Raw genomic sequence first — 19,552 nt, forward strand, 5'->3', positions numbered from 1 at the left:
TGTGGTTGTTGTGCTTTCTGGTTGGTCCCTAGGGTGCTTATGTCAGCAAAGTACCCTGACGGTCTGACAGGAAGGATCGAGTTCAACGATGATGGAGACAGGCGTTTTGCTACCTACAGCATCATCAACCAGCAGAAACCTGGGCGCCTGGTTCAAGTTGGAGTGTTCAACGGCTCACAGGTACACCATCTCCATCACCATCCAACCACCAACCTCACATTGGGTCCATTTGGTCGAGCGGTGTGCACGAAATCTTTCCCCTAACTTCTCCACTGTGCATGTGGTTGGGTCTGTGTGTGTGTGTGTGTGTGTGTGTGTGTGTGTGTGTGTGTGTGTGTGTGTGTGTGTGTGTGTGTGTGTGTGTGTGTGTGTGTGTGTGTGTGTGTGTGTGTGTGTGTGTGTGTGTGTTTTTGTGTGCATGAACAGGTTATAATGAACGCTCAGAGGAAGATCATCTGGCCAGGAGGAGAGACAGAGAAGCCCAGAGGATACCAGATGTCAACTAGACTCAAGGTACAAAACCCCGACCCAACAGAGGGGCTGTGGTCAATGCCTAACCAGCCAATATGGCAAATGGCTAGGGACCATTCATGTAACAATAGATCATAGCTATAGCTACCGCTTACCCTAATCTGTCAACGTAACATCTATAACTTGAAACCTGCGTAATGAAGAAAAACAGACAAATATAGACTAAAAACAAGCAACAACATCTGAAAGCTTATCATGTGAACATCTTCATACAGACTAGAGTTTTCGCGTGTGTGTTGCGCGCACTCAACCTCTAGTTGTTATTATACCCATAGCAATAATGTTGAAACCCCAGTCGATAATGTAACAAATTTCTGAGAGCATAATATAATAACATTTTGCCTATAATGTTACAACATATAACGTTTGTTCACCACAAATTACTCTTCAAAGCAGTGCCAGCATTTAAATATCTTTAACCATTCAGTGAACAAAAGGCAACAGGCTGATTATCATTTAGGGGGCCACTCAATGACATGCAGAAGCGTCATCAACACGCCCACTGAAGTGGTGTGAGAAATACAGACTTTCTACTCCTCATTCACATATAAGGTAGTTAACATTTCCTACTGAGAAAATACTACCTCAGTGGTAGTATTATTCAGGAAGTTTTCAGGGTACAGATCTCAGGATATGTTGTTCACGCATATGGCCCATCAGGAGAATATCAGGATTTACACGTGCGTCTGAAAGCAGCTAGTGTGTGAGCATTTGATTTCATTATAAAATTAGTCCATTTATGGTAACAGGGGTAAATTGTTCAATGGAAAGTGTAGCATGCTATGCATGCAAATCAATTAGTAAATAGCTTTTACTGTTATTCAGGGCTAAAAAGTGCATTGCCTATTTAAAGTGCAAGGCAACTACTATTGGTTAGTTGAAAATAATAATCATCATTGAGATTCTCTTCCAGTGTACACAGCAAACACACAAAACATAAGAAAAATAAAACAACTAAAACAGTCCACAGGGGGGAAGGGGGATATCAATATCGCAAGACATTTCGGGAGGTTCAAGGTGGAGGGTAATATTACGTTTCAGCAACAAATTGTAACGACATTTTGGGTGGCTCAAGGAGAAAAATAATATTACATTTGAGCAACTAAGTGTCGTCTTGTGATGGACTCTATAGACATAATTCAACATACTGTGTTATTAACATGTTTTTGTTGTGTTATAGGGACACTGTCTCTTTAAGATCATGTGACTTGTGTGTTGATGTTTGAATTCAATGTTTTTTATATGACAAAATGAACGACCTGCCGTTGCTTGTCGAAGTGAGAAATTGTCTCTTTCCTTCTTTTAATCGCAATTTCTACAGTCTATAGACAGAACGTCCTACCTGAAAGAGATTGTCGATGGCGGGGTCGTTATGTTTAAAAACATAACGTCTGACCTTGGCGAGTGTCGCTGCGGTGCGCGTGCGTGTGTGTTCCTACCCATGCGTGTGTCGATGGCGGAGCCGTTATGTTAAAAAACATAGCGTCTTACCTCGGCGAGTGTGTCGCTGCCTTTGTCTTGATATGCGGTGTGTGCGCGTGAGTGTGTGTGTCTGTGTGTGCGCGTGTGTGTGCGCTTCCGTGTATGTGTCGCTGCCAGTTATAGTGCTCTGGCTACTGGTAGGGGGTGCCCACAAATGATTAAAAAAAATGGAGCAAGATGTGTTCTGACGTTGAGGCTGGTTGTGATGGTGTGTGTCTGTGTGTGTGTGTGTGTGTGTGTGTGTGTGTGTGTGTGTGTGTGTGTGTGTGTGTGTGTGTGTGTGTGTGTGTGTGTGTGTGTGTGTGTGTGTGTGTGTGTGTGTGTGTGTGTGTGTGTGTGTAGATTGTGACTATACACCAGGAGCCATTTGTTTACGTCAAACCCACCAAGAATGATGGGACGTGCCGAGAAGAGTACACATTAAATGGAGTCCTCATCAAAAAGGTCATATGTACCGGACCCAATGGAACCATTCCAGGTACACACTCTCACACACCCACACACATTAACACGCATGCACAAACACACACACTCACACATGCACAAACGCACACACACACACACACACACACACACACACACACACACACACACACACACACACACACACACACGCATGCAAAGAAACACACACACACACACACACACACACACACACACACACACACACACACACACACACAAACACACACACACACACACACACACACACACACACACACACGCTCTCTTGCACAAACATTTCCCACTTGGAAAAGTTATTTGAGAAATCGGACCATTGACATCCTTTTTCTAATTTGGAGAACCCAAACCAGAACCAATTACATTTTCGATGTTAGATGTTGACGTAATAGGTTGTGATTTTAAAGAACACACGTAAAATAAGCCAAGCTTGACTCTACGCATTTAAGATAAGTACACACACTATAATTGATTGTTAACTGTCTGCTTCCAACCCCACAGGACAGCCCATTGTGCCTCAGTGCTGCTATGGTTTCTGCATCGACCTGCTGATTAAACTTGCCATGAACATGAACTTCACCTACGAGGTTCACCTGGTGGCGGATGGCAAGTTTGGCACGCAGGAGCGAGTAAGGGACCCCCGCCATGAGTGTGTGGACCAGTTGATGTGTAGACCAATGGATGTGTATTAGAGTGGATGTGTTGACCAGTGGATGTGTAGAGCATTGGATGTGTAGACAAGTGAATGTGTAGCATATTGGATGTGTAGACCAGTGGATGTGTAGCCTATTGGATGTGTAGACCAGTGGATGTGTAGACCAGTGGATATGTAGACCAGTAGATGTGTGGACCAGTGGATGTGTAGAGTATTGGATGTGTAGACTATTGGATGTGTAGACCGGTCAATAATGCCCCCTTGGTTTATTCTTGCTCTGCTTGGTCTGGTCTGGATGATTTGGCTCACGATGAGTGTTTGTCTTTTCTCTATGATGTTAATGACCCCTTTGCACAGAGGTCTCATCATTGGGAAAACACTGCCTTCCGCCACCAACTACCTAGCCATTAACCTTTCCACTCATGTTGATCTGTGTGTTCCTCTAGGTAAATAACAGTAATAAGAAGGAGTGGAATGGCATGATGGGAGAGTTGTTGAGCGGTCTTGCCGACATGATCGTAGCGCCTCTCACCATCAACAACGAGCGTGCTCAGTACATTGAGTTCTCCAAGCCCTTCAAGTACCAGGGCCTCACCATCCTGGTGAAGAAGGTACACTTTGTTATCCATATTATCTGGCGGTTCTAAACTGGTAAACAGTACTCCCAGTTTTCTCTCCCTCTCTCCCACGCCATGTCTCTCTCTCTTTGTGTCTCTATTTCTCTTTCTTGTTGTCCCTGGCTGTCTCTCGTTCCCTTTCCTATATTTGTTTATTTCCAGTATTTTAACTATTTTGTGGGCGGTTTTGTGCGCGCCATGTGCAATTGTGTGTGTGTAGGAAATCCCGCGTAGTACGCTGGATTCCTTTATGCAGCCGTTTCAAAGCACGCTGTGGTTATTGGTTGGCCTGTCGGTCCATGTGGTGGCAGTGATGCTCTACCTACTAGACCGATTCAGGTATGTCCTAACCCACCTCAAGAGTCACATTCAAACCCTAACCCACCTCAAGGGTCATCTTCACATCCTAACCCACCTCAAGAGTCACCTTGACATCCTAACCCAACCTCCAGTCATCTTCACATCCTAACCCACCTCAAGAGTCACCTTCACATCCTAAACACACCTCCAGTCACCTTCACATACTAACCCACCTCAAGAGTCCCCTCTACATCCTAAACACACCTCCAGTCACCTCCACCTCCTAACCACACCTCCACCTAACCCCATCTACAGTCACCCACACATCCTTACCCCACCTCCGGTCACCTCATAACCCCACCTCCAGTCACCTTCACATCCTAACCCAATCTCCAGCCACCTTCACCTCCTAACAACATCTTGATCACCGTATCTCCTCTAAAATCTCCTAACTTGATCAATCAAAATGTATACATCCTGTATGTGTGTGTGTGTGTGTGTGTGTGTGTGTGTGTGTGTGTGTGTGTGTGTGTGTGTGTGTGTGTGTGTGTGTGTGTGTGTGTGTGTGTGTGTGTGTGTGTGTGTGTGTGTGTGTGTGTGTGTGTGTGCGTGCAGCCCTTTTGGAAGGTTTAAAGTGAATAGTGAAGAAGAGGAGGAAGATGCCCTGACCCTGTCCTCGGCCATGTGGTTCTCTTGGGGAGTCCTGTTGAATTCTGGGATAGGAGAAGGTGGGTCTGCTTTATTAAGTAGCTCAGGAGGTAGAGCGGGTTGGCGGGTAACCGCAAGTGAGAGTGTCGAGGTGTCCCTGAGCAAGGCACCCTACCCTAACTGCTCCCGACGAGCTGGCTGTCGCCCTTGCATTGCTGACCCTGCCGTCGTGTGTGAACCATATCGCTATATTGATACAGTACAATGGGATACAATGGGATGATACTATACCATATGATACGATAGGAAACAATACAATATAGGATACAATGCGCCATGATACGATACCAAATGATACGAAACAACATGATAAAAGACTATACTATGTGCTACTATACAATATGATACTTAACACTACACTGTGATACGTTACTCTTTAATGCGATATTAAACGATACAAAACAATATGATACGATGCTATAATAGATTGCTATACAATACTATACAATACTAACCAGTTCTATATGGTACTATACTATCCTTTACTATTCAATACAATACAAGGCTATATGTTACAATGCACTGCAACAGAATGTGTGTGTGTGTCTGCAGGAGCTCCCCGGAGTTTCTCAGCGAGGATTTTGGGTATGGTGTGGGCAGGCTTCGCCATGATAATCGTGGCTTCCTATACTGCCAACCTGGCAGCCTTCCTGGTGCTGGACCGGCCTGAGGAGCGCATCACCGGCATCAATGACCCCAGGGTACCCACTCCACTACCCAGCTACCCTAAGGCCCGGGTCACACGTATTCGGACCCATACGTTTCAAAACATAGCATTCTCTCTGTTTTTAGGACTCAGTTACATGAAAAACAGCGTAACAGCATTTGCGTTCAGTGATATAAAAAATGTCAAACACCTTCCTCGTGCAGATTGTTCAAAACCGCTGCCGAAATAGCAAGTGATATTTTGGAAAAGGAGTTTCATCGTGAACTCAATTTGCGTGTGGCAATTATTGTTTTATGTTTGTAAACAAATCTTATTCTATGTTGTTCTACTTGATTTGAATCTTTTCTTTCTACTCAACTCTATTGTATTTTAAAATGCCTCTGTGCTTTGATCTATGATGCTGTGCAATGACCTTACTCACCAGAGGTCGTGGTGTTTAACTCTGCTGAACGACTAAGTCATGGTGGATAATGACCTCGCTGTGATGTTGTGCTCTGGATCCGGCAGCTGCGTAACCCATCAGATAAGTTCATCTACGCCACAGTGAAGCAGAGTTCGGTGGACATTTACTTCCGGAGGCAGGTGGAGCTGAGTACCATGTACCGGCACATGGAGAAACACAACTACGAGAGTGCTGCAGAAGCCATCCAGGCTGTCCGTGACACGTATGGCCTCCTACACAAATGCACAGAATCACTGGGCACACCGAGAGCACACATTTTAAAGAATATATCAGAAAAAAACAAACACACAGTGTCATTACTTTCATTTGTACGTTGATGACAATAGACAAGTATTCATTCGTTTGTACCTTGACCGTCAATACTTATCCTACTGAATAAGTATCGACTTACCAAGTCAAGGTATTAAACATGAACACAGTTAACAATTCAGAAATGGTTGCAGAAGCTCTATAGTGGCCTACCTGTGTCCAATGTTGTATGGCAGCATTAGCATGGGTACTGATGACAAGACAGAGAGCAGAAGATTTATTCCTGTCTGTCGGGGTCTCCTGCAGTAAGCTCCATGCCTTCATCTGGGACAGCGCTGTGTTGGAGTTTGAAGCGTCTCAGAAGTGTGACCTGGTGACCACCGGGGAGCTTTTCTTTCGTTCCGGATTTGGGATCGGGATGAGGAAAGACAGTCCCTGGAAGCAGAACGTGTCCTTGGCCATTCTCAGGTACGCCATGACAAACGGCCAACGCGGTCTTTAGGGCAGACCCCAGCCTCTGCACAGCCTCCCTGCAGCTGTCCCTGAGCAAGAAGATCAACACATGTTGTAATGAATCTACAAAATCCAAATGACTGAAAGTCGTTCTCTGATTATATAGTTAATAGTACACTTAGGGGATCCTTTGTCAATAAACACAACGCAGGTAAATCTGGTTCCCATGACGATCGACTGGGGAAACGAGAGGATCTTCAGTAACATGACAAACTGCTGAATTTGGTTTGTTTTCCATCTTTTCCTCAGCTCTCATGAGAATGGCTTCATGGAGGACCTGGACAAGACGTGGGTTCGATACCAGGAGTGTGACTCCCGGAGCAACGCCCCCGCCACCCTCACCTTCGAGAACATGGCCGGTAGGCTGCAGACTCACACGCCAGTGACCAGACACCGTGACATCAGAAGGATGTTAAGCTAATATACAGACATGAACAAGGAGGATTTATGATCAAATACAAATCTCATCCACCTTAGGGGTGTTCATGCTGGTCGCCGGGGGGATCGTGGCTGGGATATTCCTCATCTTTATCGAGATCGCCTACAAACGACACAAAGACGCCCGCAGGAAACAGATGCAGCTCGCCTTCGCAGCTGTCAACGTCTGGCGGAAGAACCTACAGGTACGTAGCCAAACTGTTAAAATCTAAACTAAGCCTGCTCTATTCTACTGTACACCTACTGCACCGTAGAGCTACTCTACTGTAGTGGCGACTGGTGGTTTTTAAAGTGAGGGAGGAAGGACTGCTTGCTGAGTAGCAATTGGCCTGCTTGCACTGCTAGCGGCGTATGGTGGCATAGGTATGTGAGACTCAGGTTGTATTAGGATGTTTTGGTGAACTACAAAATAGCAGGGTGGGATAATGTGAATTGATACAAATCCACCAGTGGCAGCATTGTACTTTGAAAGCTAGTGGGCAGCATGTCTTGGACTACAAGGGCAGAAGGAAAGGATGCAAAGCCAATTAGTCAAATCAGGCCTACTCTTGATTTGTAAAACTAAATAAAAAAATATGGGACTTTGAGGCGAATGTGGATGTTAATGGATGTTTCAGAATTTTGGCAATGGTGTTAAGCCAATTAAGATTGAGGGACTTCATTTATAGATCAATTCAATCCTTCACGTGGGCTCCACAGCCGCAGGCCCGGGCTGCGGAAACGCCAAAATAAGCGAACAGAGCCGCACAGTGCTGTAACGAAAAGTAGCGCACTGCTCGGTGGAAAGGAGACATACGAGGGGATAACCCATCCCTCCCATCCCTCCGGGCTGCTCCACAGCCAGTGGTTCATAGCGCAGCCAGGGCTCCAGCCTATTGGTGAATAGATGTAGGGGGGATCCAGATCCCTTAGCTAGTCACACTCTCTCCCATTGAACCCCATCTTATTCACCGGCCGCCAACACATTCAGGGAAATTAATGGGAGTCAATGGAGGCTGAGGGAGGACCTTCCTCCCTGAAGTAATTGTCAATAGGCGATAGGGGGTGCGTTTGTCCCTTTAACCAGGGAAAGAAACACTACATATACAAAGGCATTAAAGTAGTCCTATTTAAGGGCATTAATTCATTACAGCAGTCTGGGCAATCTACATTTTTTATTCTCAGCAATGCTAAGTAGGATCTTCCTCCCTCTCCTCACTGGAGAAGCCTCTGTCACGTTAAAATTGTACCGGGGGCGAAAATTGTACCGGCCTACGTCATCAGTTGTTTACATCTTGACAACCTGCCTGGCAACAAACGACGCGATCGTCTGTTGCCGATCGCGTCAAATGACGTAGGGCGCGAATGTTCAAGAACCTTCCTACGTCATTTGACGTGATCGCCCGTTGCCCGGCAACAGGCGATCGCGTCGTCTGTTGCTATTCGATTAAACAATTAAATACAATACAAATATAAAGTAAAAACAAGTGTTATCTAGCGATCCGTTATCTGTATTATGTTATTTCGTCTTTTGGAAACATGAGCCGAATGTTTTTTGCAACCTGCCCGGCAACAGACGATCGCGTCGTTTGTTGCCAGGCAGGTTGTCAAGATGTAAACAACTGATGACGTAGGCCGGTACAATTTTCGCCCCCGGTACAATTTTAACGTGACACCTCCACTGCTCTACTGTAAACCTATTCTACTGTACACCTGTTCTACTGTGAACCTATTCTACTGTACACCTACTCCACAGTATAGCTACTCTACTGTTCACATATTCTTCTGTAAACCAATTATACTGTAAACCTATTATACTGTACACCTATTCTACTGAACAACTGTTCTACTATACACTAGGGATGTGAATAACTCAAATTTTTGATGGTCGAATAATCGGCGGGTGGTATAAACTAATTATCGATTATTCGATGTGTGCCGACATTCACAAATATTATAATTTCAAATTATAAATATGTACACTTCATGTGGAAAGTATAGACCGTCGCGAATCCCATTGAAACGAATGGCGCGATGATTCGGTCTTCAAAACGAGAGCTGGTAAATTGTGAAAATTCATTCAACTGTAATCAGACAACGCAGTTATATGCTATAGACCCTAGAGTATCTGTTGTATAGGCTGGGACGAATTTCGAATTTAAAATATGTACAATGCATAACGTAAGCTCTCTGGCTCATAGCTGAGCGTACTAGAATACCTCCCGTTGCGAAGTTGTAGCTAAGGTCTGTCCTATTTACTGGAAGAGTGAATAACGTTTCTGTTGAATAAGAACCTTACGGCAAGGTAATGATTGTTCAAGGTTTTAGTCAAACCCTCAGGCGTTACCAGGGAAACAAAGTTATGGCTTGTGAAAAACTGTCCAAATGTTAAAAATCGAATTTGACCCTCGGGAACAAATAATCAAATATTCTGACCCATCACTACTGTACACCTAATCCATCGTAAAGCTACTCTACTGTACTGCTATTCTACTGTAAACCTACTCTACTTTACAACCTAAACTGCTGCATGCCACGCTATACCACTGGGGCCGAGGGATGGTTGTTCAATGTCTTCAAAACGGAAGAGTATTATGCATTTGTTTGGCTGTTATTTCAACGCAGGTTCTATAACTAGGATTGACGTACTTACTATGTGAGTGAGCACCTGACCCCCTGGTGTTTGTGACCCGAAGGAAAACACAAAAGCAGCTGTGACTAATCGAACAGAGATTAAAACTGGAAAACCCAGGTATTGTACAAATAGTTGCGGTAATACCGGAGCTGAACAAAATACCTTGATGACACACAAACCGTGTGACACAAACAGACCCCAGACTGGTCCATATGAAAGAGTGCAGCGACAAGACCGTAAAACACCTTTTGCATAGATCAAGGGCAAAAACCAAACACAGACTCCCCCCTAAACCTGAAACACCAACACACAACTGCAGGCCAGGTCAGTCACATATGAAGCTCATGTGCTAACAAATGCACACACACACACGCACACACACACAAACAACCACACACCCCCACCCGTCTAGCTTGGCGGTGCTTGTAAGGACCCCTTAAGGGAGCAGGGGCCATGACAGCAGGGGGTCTCCCAGGCTGGTCGCTTGGCAGCAGAGAGACACACTGGGTAACAGCAGACGCTGACCTTTTAGTCATGAAAGGAGAAACAAGCTGTACCACACCTGAATAAAGTCACCGCCCCGGGGCACCGCCGTCAAACCACCGTTACTATTAAAGGAACATGGGAGTGACTAATAATATACACAATACAGGACCGTTATTAAAGGTCTCATGGCATGCTACTTTATGGATGCTTTAATATAGATATTAGTGCGCCCCTAACACAGTATTTGAATACGTTCCCGAAATTCAGCCGTGGTGCAGAATTACAGCCAGTACGAGCCAGTCGCACATTGAGCTTTCCCCAAACATGGCGTTTCGGTGTTTGTAGCTTTGATGCAAATGAGAAGGAGAGAGGCGGGTCAAGGAGGAGGGTGGGGTTGTGGCCTCGAGCAGCTTGCGGCCACGGTACCATGCGTTGTTTACAGTGGGTGGATGTATCGCAATGGCGAGGCGCGCACAGCCTTTGGCCGTGTTCGCCTCCAGACGATATTATGGATCTCAAATGACTGCATCGTGTTCTCCGACGTCTCTGGTTTTTCCACTTCCACATCAATCTGAAGTAGACTGAATTGCATTCTGTTACCCCTGCCCGCTGCCGGGCGGTGGGGCTTCGTGGTAGTGGTGCCTCGCGGCAGCAGGCGGCAGGCAGCGGGACTCAACGATTGCTGAGATAACCCCAACTTCAGTCTCGTTATGGAAATACCAGATACGTCAAAGAACCAACGTGTTATGCGCCATAACACCAACAGCAGAACGATTATCCAACTAACAAAGAAGTGTACAACACTTGCGTTACAGTCCTAGAGCTTTATATCTAAATAATATCATACAATACATATCATATAATACGTTTTATCACGGCCAAAAGCTGTGTACGCCTCCAGACAATATTATGAATCACAAACAACTGCGTCGGGTTCTCCGACGTCTCTGGTTCTTCCACTTCCACATCAGCTGGCAGTCTACTTCCAAATCAATCTGAAGTAGACTGCCCGCTGCCCGCTGTGGTGCTTCGCGGCGGTTGTGCCTTGCGGCAGCAGGCATCAGGCAGCTGGCAACGGGGCTCAACGATGGCTGAGATAACCCCCACTACTGTACAGTGTTGTTGTGGAAATACCAGAAACGTCTGAGAACGTGTTATGCGCCATAACACCAACAGCAAATCGGTTATCCAAATAACAAAGTAGTGTAACATATTTGCCTTACAGTGTGTGTAATCTCACACACACACACACACACATGTGGCGCCCGCAAGGTCGTAGCTCACTGTCTCATTGGCATTGGTAGCTTGGCCCCTTATGACGACATATGGGGCTACATTCCATATCAGCGCCCCTGAGCTTCCATTTTTTCAAAGGCGAGTAGGAAACCTAGTGCTCGTTTTACACCGAATGCAAGTTTTAGCCACTGGGGGACGACAGGCAGGCTAGGGGAACTCATATTAATGTTAGAATACCTCATAAAGTGAGAGTTTCATGCCATGGGACCTTTAATCTTGTACAGTCAGGGTTCAGAATGAACCCCTCTCATCAGCAAATGGTTTGTAGATTTACCATTTCTCAGGTTGAAAACATTCAGCGTTAAATGAAAAAGAATTCCTACCAATTCACAGAATTAAAATAAATATTTTGGTATATATATTTAACTAAAGCTGTCCCAGTGAAATATGTGTTTTCATCCAGTAAAAGGTTTCTCTTCACATTCAAACCTGTGGATGTCATCAATAAATGACGAGGGGGACCATGTCAGGTGTATATGTACATCTACATGAATTGACATGTTAATGCGTGTTCCTTGCTAAATCGCAGGGGAAATGCTCTTAGCCGCGGTGCGCCATATAGGAGGGCAGCCCCCTCAGACAGATACACCGAGAATCGCCGAACACGCTTCATTATCTAGAAAGCTCATTCCTCTGTCGTATGAAATATTGATTGTTGTTGCTGGGTTCTAAAAGGCAGGGCTGTGTGTGTGCTGCTCATTGTAGCGTGTTTTGTTTGTTATGTGATACAATCTCCTGAGAGCTTTACTGCTAAGAGGTAGCTTCTGAAGGCATGTCTCTCACCGTCCCACTCCTCTAGACCAGCCGCCTGAAAGCCTTTTCAGCGGCAGAGCCATAAAATATAAAATGACTTGAAATTATTCCTTATTCCGATAAGGATTCAAATTAGATGCAGACATTTTGGCTGACATGTTATATTCTACCCTGATTATTAATGATGGAAAGATGGTAAATAGATGTTGAATTGGACCTGGAAATGACACATAAAATGTAATTGTTTTAATAATATCAATGTTTGCCTTGTTGGTCAATCATATGCAGAGACTGAAAGATGTGTCTAGAATGGTATGTTGTTGACCCTGGTCTTGTCCCTTCACAAGCTCTCATTCCATACCATATGAGACAGACGCTGGTAGCGTGAAGCTGTCCCTGCATCTCTTCCACAGACATCGCTTCCGCAGGCATTTTCCAAAGCCAGTCCTTACGACCAAAAAAGCTTGAGGTGGAACAAGATAACGAAACGCCGTCACTGTTTACCTGTGTAAGGACATGGTTCCCCTTCGCAATGTTGATAGAAGGGGCTTTAAAGAGATGGTCAAAACACTCAATCCCAGGTACGCGTTACCTGCCCGCACACACTTCAGCCAAATTGAAATGCCAAAACCATACGGCTAGGTCCGCGAGCAAGTGGAGAAAGAAATCCATACTATTAAACATTAATGTTTTTCAGCGATTAAAGTAACTTGAGAAATGATTTTGCATATTTTTTTCATTCCGTTTTGCTGCCAGTATTTTACCCTTCAGAAGCATTTATATTGAAATTAGACGATAAAATGAACATATGGTGCTATACCGTTACCGTCCATGCCTCAAATCATACTGTGATATACATTTTAGTCCATACCGTACAGCCCTATGTTGACACCTTATGAGGTGAGAAAGGTGGCTGGACCCAGAACACTGATAGGAGACAGCCTTTATCGGGTGCTATCTGTATGTTAACTGATGATTGACATTCTTTGCTTTTTAAGCAAAATGTTAAAATGAGAATATTCAACTTGATGCAAATGGGTCCAAACCACCCAGAGAGTTATTGAAGCGTAGCATAGTAGTGCTAAAGTTTGTGATACTGACGGCAAACCGTCTTGTATAAATGTTCCTGATTGAGGCGCTATAGTATCTTATGCAATCCTATGTGTCCTCAGCCAGATGGTAGCGTTCCTCTCATTGGTCAGGGAGAGGACTGAATCAGCCATATGCTGGTATAATCTATGAGCACTGGCCTGTTCTCTCACCCCCCTCCTCCGCCACTCACCCCCTCCCCCCTCCCTCATCTTTTGTTCTGCTCATTTCATCTCCTCCTGTGTGGTGTCCGTCCACCCAGGTTGTTGCTATGACGATGCAGTGGAATAGAGGAACAGTGTTTTGTCTTGCTTTTACTGGAATATTCTCATCTCCCTCATACAGTCACACACAAACAATGGACACATGAGTGGATGTGTCCACATGGCTTGTTTATTTTCGTGGGGCTGGTATTCAAAAATAACCGCAGAATGCCTTCAATGATTAATCAGAGTAAGAGTATTCATCAAAGCCGTGTAACAAAGACAATTATCACAGGAGGGGGTACTAGTATGGGTGAAAACAGGTGAAGACATTCACTTTATTATGGATCGCTTTTGCTGAACACCTCATGTTGACTGCTTTGAATTTAAACATCCTTCCAGACTGTCACAGCATGTTCCCCTTTCCTTCTCTTTACATCATCTCCAATTCCTTTCTCTCCTTTACTTTTGTCTTCTGTCCTCTCTTCATCCACTCCTCCTGCTCCTCCTGCTCCTCCTCCTCCTCCTCCACCTCCCCCGCCTCCCCCTCCTCCAACTCCTCCACCTCCTCCGCCTCCCGCTCCTCCACCTTCTCCTCCTCCTCCACATCCTCCCCCTTCTCCTCCTCCTCCCCCTCCTCCTCCTCCCCCTCCTCCTCCTCCTCCCTCTCCTCCTCCTCCTCCTCCACCTCCCCCTCCTACACCTCCACCTCCTCCTCCTCCTCCTCCTCCTCCTCCCCCTCCTCCACCTCCTCCACCTCCCCCTCCTACACCTCCACCTCCTCCTCCTCCTCCTCCTCCTCCCCCTCCTCCACCTCCTCCGCCTCCCCCTCCTCCTCCCTCTCCTCCTCCTCCCCCTCCTCCTCCCCCTCCCTCTCCTCCTCAACCTCCTCCCCCTCCTCCTCCTCCCCCTCCTCCTCCTCCTTCACCTCCTCCTCAACCTCCTCCCCCTCCTCCTCCTCCTCCTCCTCCTCCTCCTCCTCCTCCTCCTGCTCCTCCTCAGGACTGTACTCTCTTCCTCTATCTTCTCGGGTTGTCCTCATGTGTGTCTCTCCATGCTTGGTGTCTTTCCTCTCCTTTCTGTCTGTCAGTCTGTCGGGTGTATCCCTTCATGAGGTCAACTGAACCTGCCTCCCTCCATCCTCTAGGGGTTTACTATACATACAAACTCCTCCTGTTTTCGGTTCAGTCTGCAGGTCTAATGGTCAGCAATGTTCGCAGAATTAGTTTGTTAATCTATTCATTTAATTTTACTCAAAAGGCTCCTGGAATGAATCCACAGTTTATTAGGCAATATTATAATACACATACACACATAAAGACATCTTGTCTGCCAAGCTGTCTGTGTCTGTGTGTGTGTGCGTGCGTGCGTGCGTGCGTGCGTGCGTGCGTGCGTGCGTGCGTGCGTGCGTGCGTGCGTGCGTGCGTGCGTGCGTGCGTGCTCGCGTGCGTGCGTGCGTGTCTGTGTGCTTTCCATATATTTTATTTTTATGATTAAACATGGATCCTGGATGCTTTGGCCAGGAGCCTCTGTTTTAAAGAGCTCTGTCAGTTCACCACATTTATCCCCCCAGCTCGGCCGTCACTGTGTTGATTGAACGGGGGGATTAACACCAGTTCAAACGGTGTTCCAGTCCATCTGCTTCTCTTATTGCTGTCCTTTATATGTCTTTGAATTCTTAACTCAGCATGGTCAGCAGCCTTCGCCTATTGTGTCATTCCCACCTATCAGGAACACTGTGAAGTACACCCTAGGGGTTCAAATGGCAATCAAATAGTCAATTCAATTTGCTCCTCCTAACACAATCAGTCCTCAGGAATATGTAGGAGAGTCAACGTTTTCTTTGCTCAGCAATTCCCATACTTGCATGGGAAATAGAATGACTTCCTCTTTCTTTGTCAACTGTTTTTGAAAGTACATTTTGTGTTTCTCAAGGTGAAGAACATATTTTCGGATGCTTTATTCAATACGGATAAACCACTGAAACAATATATATTCTTGTTCTCCATGGGGTGACAGGCAGTCTGCCTGCCAGGTGGGGTCGGGAACGGGGATTTTATTTTTCTTTGTAACCCTGTGTTGTTATTTTCTATATGCGTGTTTCTTTATCAATGGCTTTTGAGTTGTGTCCAGACTCTGTGGTGTATGCTAACACACAAACAAACACTGACTCCTCCTCTGCGAGTAGGACTGGTATGGGTAGCTAATTTAGGCTTTAGGCTGTCATTCTATCGTGCTTTCTACAAACCTTGAGTGACCCCGGGTCCTTCTATAACCATAGATAGAGGTAGAGTGGAAGGGGCCAAACACAAACAAACCCCCAGTCTCATAGTAGTGATGTCGTCCTAAAGGGGTGTGACTTAGTTTGAAGTGGATGAGATGCAGCCTTCTGTCCCGCCCACTTAGTAAACCCCTCCCACTAACGCATTTCAACAGCATGGGAAATTGAGTGCTTGATTTCATTTTCGTATTTTTTTTATTATAACTACTATATGAGCTGGTTTTAAATTATAGTGTCCTGATTTTCATTTCCTTGTCTCTTGTACCGTCTCTATTTAGAAAAGTAGTCAATTTACGTTGGAATGTTAAAATTATTAATTTTGTTGAGAGCGGCGGAAGGTGCTCAGATTCACAATGATGGAATAACAGATGCATGGTTGTGTGTGTGTGTGTGTGTGTGTGTGTGTGTGTGTGTGTGTGTGTGTGTGTGTGTGTGTGTGTGTGTGTGTGTGTGTGTGTGTGTGTGTGTGTGTGTGTGTGTGTGTGTGTGTGTGTGAATTGAACTCTTACAATTTTCAATAAATCATATTCAGCTTTATTTTTTAATTAAAAAACATTCAAAATCAAATATTCAACGTAAATATTTTCAACGTCCCCAAATTCAACATGCCAAATTCAGCTGCAAAAAATTAAATGTCTGAAAATTCAGTGTTAACAGCCGGGGACCCAAGGAAGAGCAATCGATCCTAGATGGTAGATCGAGGTCAAGCAAGGAGAGCGGGAAGAAGCGTCGAGGGTCACTCGATTCTTCTTTCCTGATACAAACGTTAATTCTAAACAGCCTTTTACACAGTAGCCTATAATAGGAAATGCTAAGGTAAATCAACGCCATTAAACATTGACTGTAGCTTTTTATGGGGAGAGAAGCAACGGTGGTGGACCTTACTAAACGCCCTATCCATTGTATCGGCCATAAAATGCTAATCAAATAAAATAGAATGTATTTATTAAGCACTTTTAATTACAAGGTGAGGGGGGGAGCGGATCTGATGGTTTATTTATGTTTTTGTTATAATGCACACCGTTTATTTTTTATTTTTTTACTGCAGTATGAAGTAAATAATGAACTAATGCCTGCATTTGAAGTGTGTGTGTGTGATTGCAGTGACGTGGCTGGATTTACATGTAACGTATAGTAATTGTAGCCGGTCAAGGAGCCCAATTTATTAGGGCACCAATTTGGGGCAATCCGCCGAGGTCACTTTGCCTACGTTTGGTGTGATGCTGGCGATCTGTGATGTGATGCTGAAGCCCGCTGCCCCTTTTGGAACGAGAGCGCAGAGCCGACAGTATTGCGCAACTGAAGCGCTTAGGGTGCATCCGGTGTCACAAAAAGAATACCCCCAATCCGAATTGTCGATGACGATACAAACGTTACGTTTTAAGCGTGGGCATCATGCCTGTCTACACTTCAAACTCGTGCATGTTGCAGAAAATGTGCAACTGCGCCCCCTATGGTCACACTTTTTGGTGGCTTCTCTCCCCATTAAAAGCTAAAGTCAGTGTTAAATGACGTTGATTTACCTTTGAGCATTTGCTATTATAGGCTACTGTGTAAAATGCTGTTTAGAATTAACGTTTGTATTAAGAAAGAAAGAACCAGCGAGTGACGTTATTATTCCCGCTCTCCTTGCCTGACCGCGATCTAGCATCTAGGATCAATTGCTCTTCCTTGGGTCCCCGGATGTTAACACTGATTTTTTAGACATTTAATTTTGCAGCTGAATTTGGCATGTTGAATTTGGGGACGTTGAAAATATTTACATAGAATTTTTTAACGTTGAATATTTGATTTTGAATTTTTTATCATTGAAAAATAAAGCTGAATATGATTTATTGAGTTAAATTCTGGGGCAAAAAATTCAGATACGTTATTTCAATGCATAAATATTCAGTGCTTAGAATTCAATGGCTTTTTATTTTCAAAATCCGATGGCACAGATTTACTTCCGTATGTGCGTGTGTGTACGATGGTTTGGTAACAATGACCCTCAATAACATTCCACAGGGTTTAGAGGGGCTATTATCTAACATAAGAGAGTATTGCTTCACACCAACTTACAGAATTTAAATTTTGAAATAGGGCTGCCCAAAATACCTAGGCTTTGGTTTTAGTTGTTTCGATTTCTAGGTTTGGTCTCTTCATTAGATCAAGGTTTTTACTGATTGGAGACATAGAAAAACATTAAGACTGATGGTGGCTTAGATGTAGAAGATGTTGTCTAAGATGCAGCGACAGAACCTGCCTTGCGGCTATCGCGGCCACAGTAACAGTAGAAACTCTTTGCCAAAGTAAATAATGGGACACAAATGCTGCGGTCGCATCATTCCACCAGCTTGCTCCATTAGAAACAGGACTGATGTTCTGATATAACTATGTTAGCATTGTTAGTAGGATATAGACATGAGGCTCTGTTGGCTCAACAAATGTTGTTGCCATAAAAGGTTTTACGGATTTACCTACATTACCATTATTACATTAGTAATATGATATTCAAACAAACACACACGGTTATATGCAAACACACAGAGAGACACACAAACAAACAAAAATTCACATACAAACACAAACTCACACACACATACATACAAAGGTATACATATATACACACAAACACACACACACATACCACTTGAATGTGTATAACTGGGTGGATTTCCATCTTTCTGAATCTGAGCATGAACCTGCTCTGTAAAAGGGGAGGAGGGAGGGGTGTTGTCATAAGGAGAAGATGAAATGATAGAATTCGGGCTATGTTGTGCTGACTCCTTTGTTTGTCCTTTTCTTGTAGCCGTACCCGACTGACATCACTGGCCAGCTCAACCTCTCGGATCCGTCCGTCAGCACCGTGGTCTGAGACACACCCACGGCATTCAATATCCCAGCCAGAATATCCATGCTGCTACACCTTTTCAATCTGCCTAACACACTCACACACACAAAGACACACAAACCTACAGACACACAAACACCACCATTCATCCCCAAACCATCACTGAAACCTACTCTAGATACAAACACACACACACGCACTCATAGACACATATTTTCTCATCCTGCTTACAGAGGCAATCATTTTCCTTTCTGTGCAATTTTAAAGATGGTGTAGCATGTAACATAGTAGAGGTTCAGACATAGCCACCTGACATGTATTTGAGACTGGTCCACCTCAATTGTAGTTCAGACTGATCCACCTCAATTGTAGTCCAGACTGATCCACCTGACTTGTAGTTTAGTCTGTTCTACCTGACTTGTAGTTCAGACTGATCAACCTGACTTGTAGTTTAGTCTGATCCATCTTGACTTGCAGTTCAGACTAATCCACCTGAATTGTAGTTCAGATTGAACCACCTGTAGTTCAGATTGACATCTCTGTATTTGACCAGTTATGTCAAGAACACAATGGAACTTACTTCAGGACACTATCCTGGGATGAGTCCTTGTCGGAAAGAACAAAGACTCACGTCCTAACAAAACAGACATTCCACAGCACAGGGCTGATGTAGCTGCCATCTGTACTCTCAAGATTACATAGAACACGTGAAGCTGGCTAGTCAGAGCTATATATGTATCTCTGTCTATACTTTATGTACGTATTCATATGTTATATGTATGTGGTTTAGAAAGGTATGTATTTTGGATTACCGTTTAGCTTTTCCTTTTGGGTTGTGATAGGAAAGAGGTTTACTTGAGGTTCTGGAGGGTAATTCGCTAGGATGTCTTTCTAAGATACGGAGAGCCAACA

At 44.6% G+C, this 19,552-nt stretch overlaps 1 protein-coding gene across 2 annotated transcripts in view; it reads left to right on the forward strand.

Annotated features, from left to right (window-relative positions):
- The window catches only part of grin1b (glutamate receptor, ionotropic, N-methyl D-aspartate 1b), a 33,928-nt gene extending 15,228 nt beyond the window's left edge, over positions 1–18,700 (forward strand). For both annotated transcript variants that reach the window (XM_056592302.1, XM_056592303.1), the window contains 13 exons: positions 33–180; positions 427–513; positions 2,356–2,491; positions 2,977–3,104; positions 3,577–3,741; positions 3,968–4,086; positions 4,663–4,775; positions 5,308–5,456; positions 5,930–6,087; positions 6,441–6,602; positions 6,897–7,006; positions 7,125–7,270; positions 18,599–18,700. In XM_056592302.1, the coding sequence (XP_056448277.1) occupies positions 33–180; positions 427–513; positions 2,356–2,491; positions 2,977–3,104; positions 3,577–3,741; positions 3,968–4,086; positions 4,663–4,775; positions 5,308–5,456; positions 5,930–6,087; positions 6,441–6,602; positions 6,897–7,006; positions 7,125–7,270; positions 18,599–18,664 (1,687 nt within the window). In that variant the 3' untranslated portion in view covers positions 18,665–18,700. The remainder of the gene's footprint in view (positions 1–32; positions 181–426; positions 514–2,355; positions 2,492–2,976; positions 3,105–3,576; positions 3,742–3,967; positions 4,087–4,662; positions 4,776–5,307; positions 5,457–5,929; positions 6,088–6,440; positions 6,603–6,896; positions 7,007–7,124; positions 7,271–18,598) is intronic.
- Positions 18,701–19,552: the final 852 nt, after the last annotated feature.

This window comes from Gadus chalcogrammus, chromosome 6, assembly GCF_026213295.1.
Source record: "Gadus chalcogrammus isolate NIFS_2021 chromosome 6, NIFS_Gcha_1.0, whole genome shotgun sequence".
Taxonomy (NCBI): Eukaryota; Metazoa; Chordata; class Actinopteri; order Gadiformes; family Gadidae; genus Gadus; species Gadus chalcogrammus.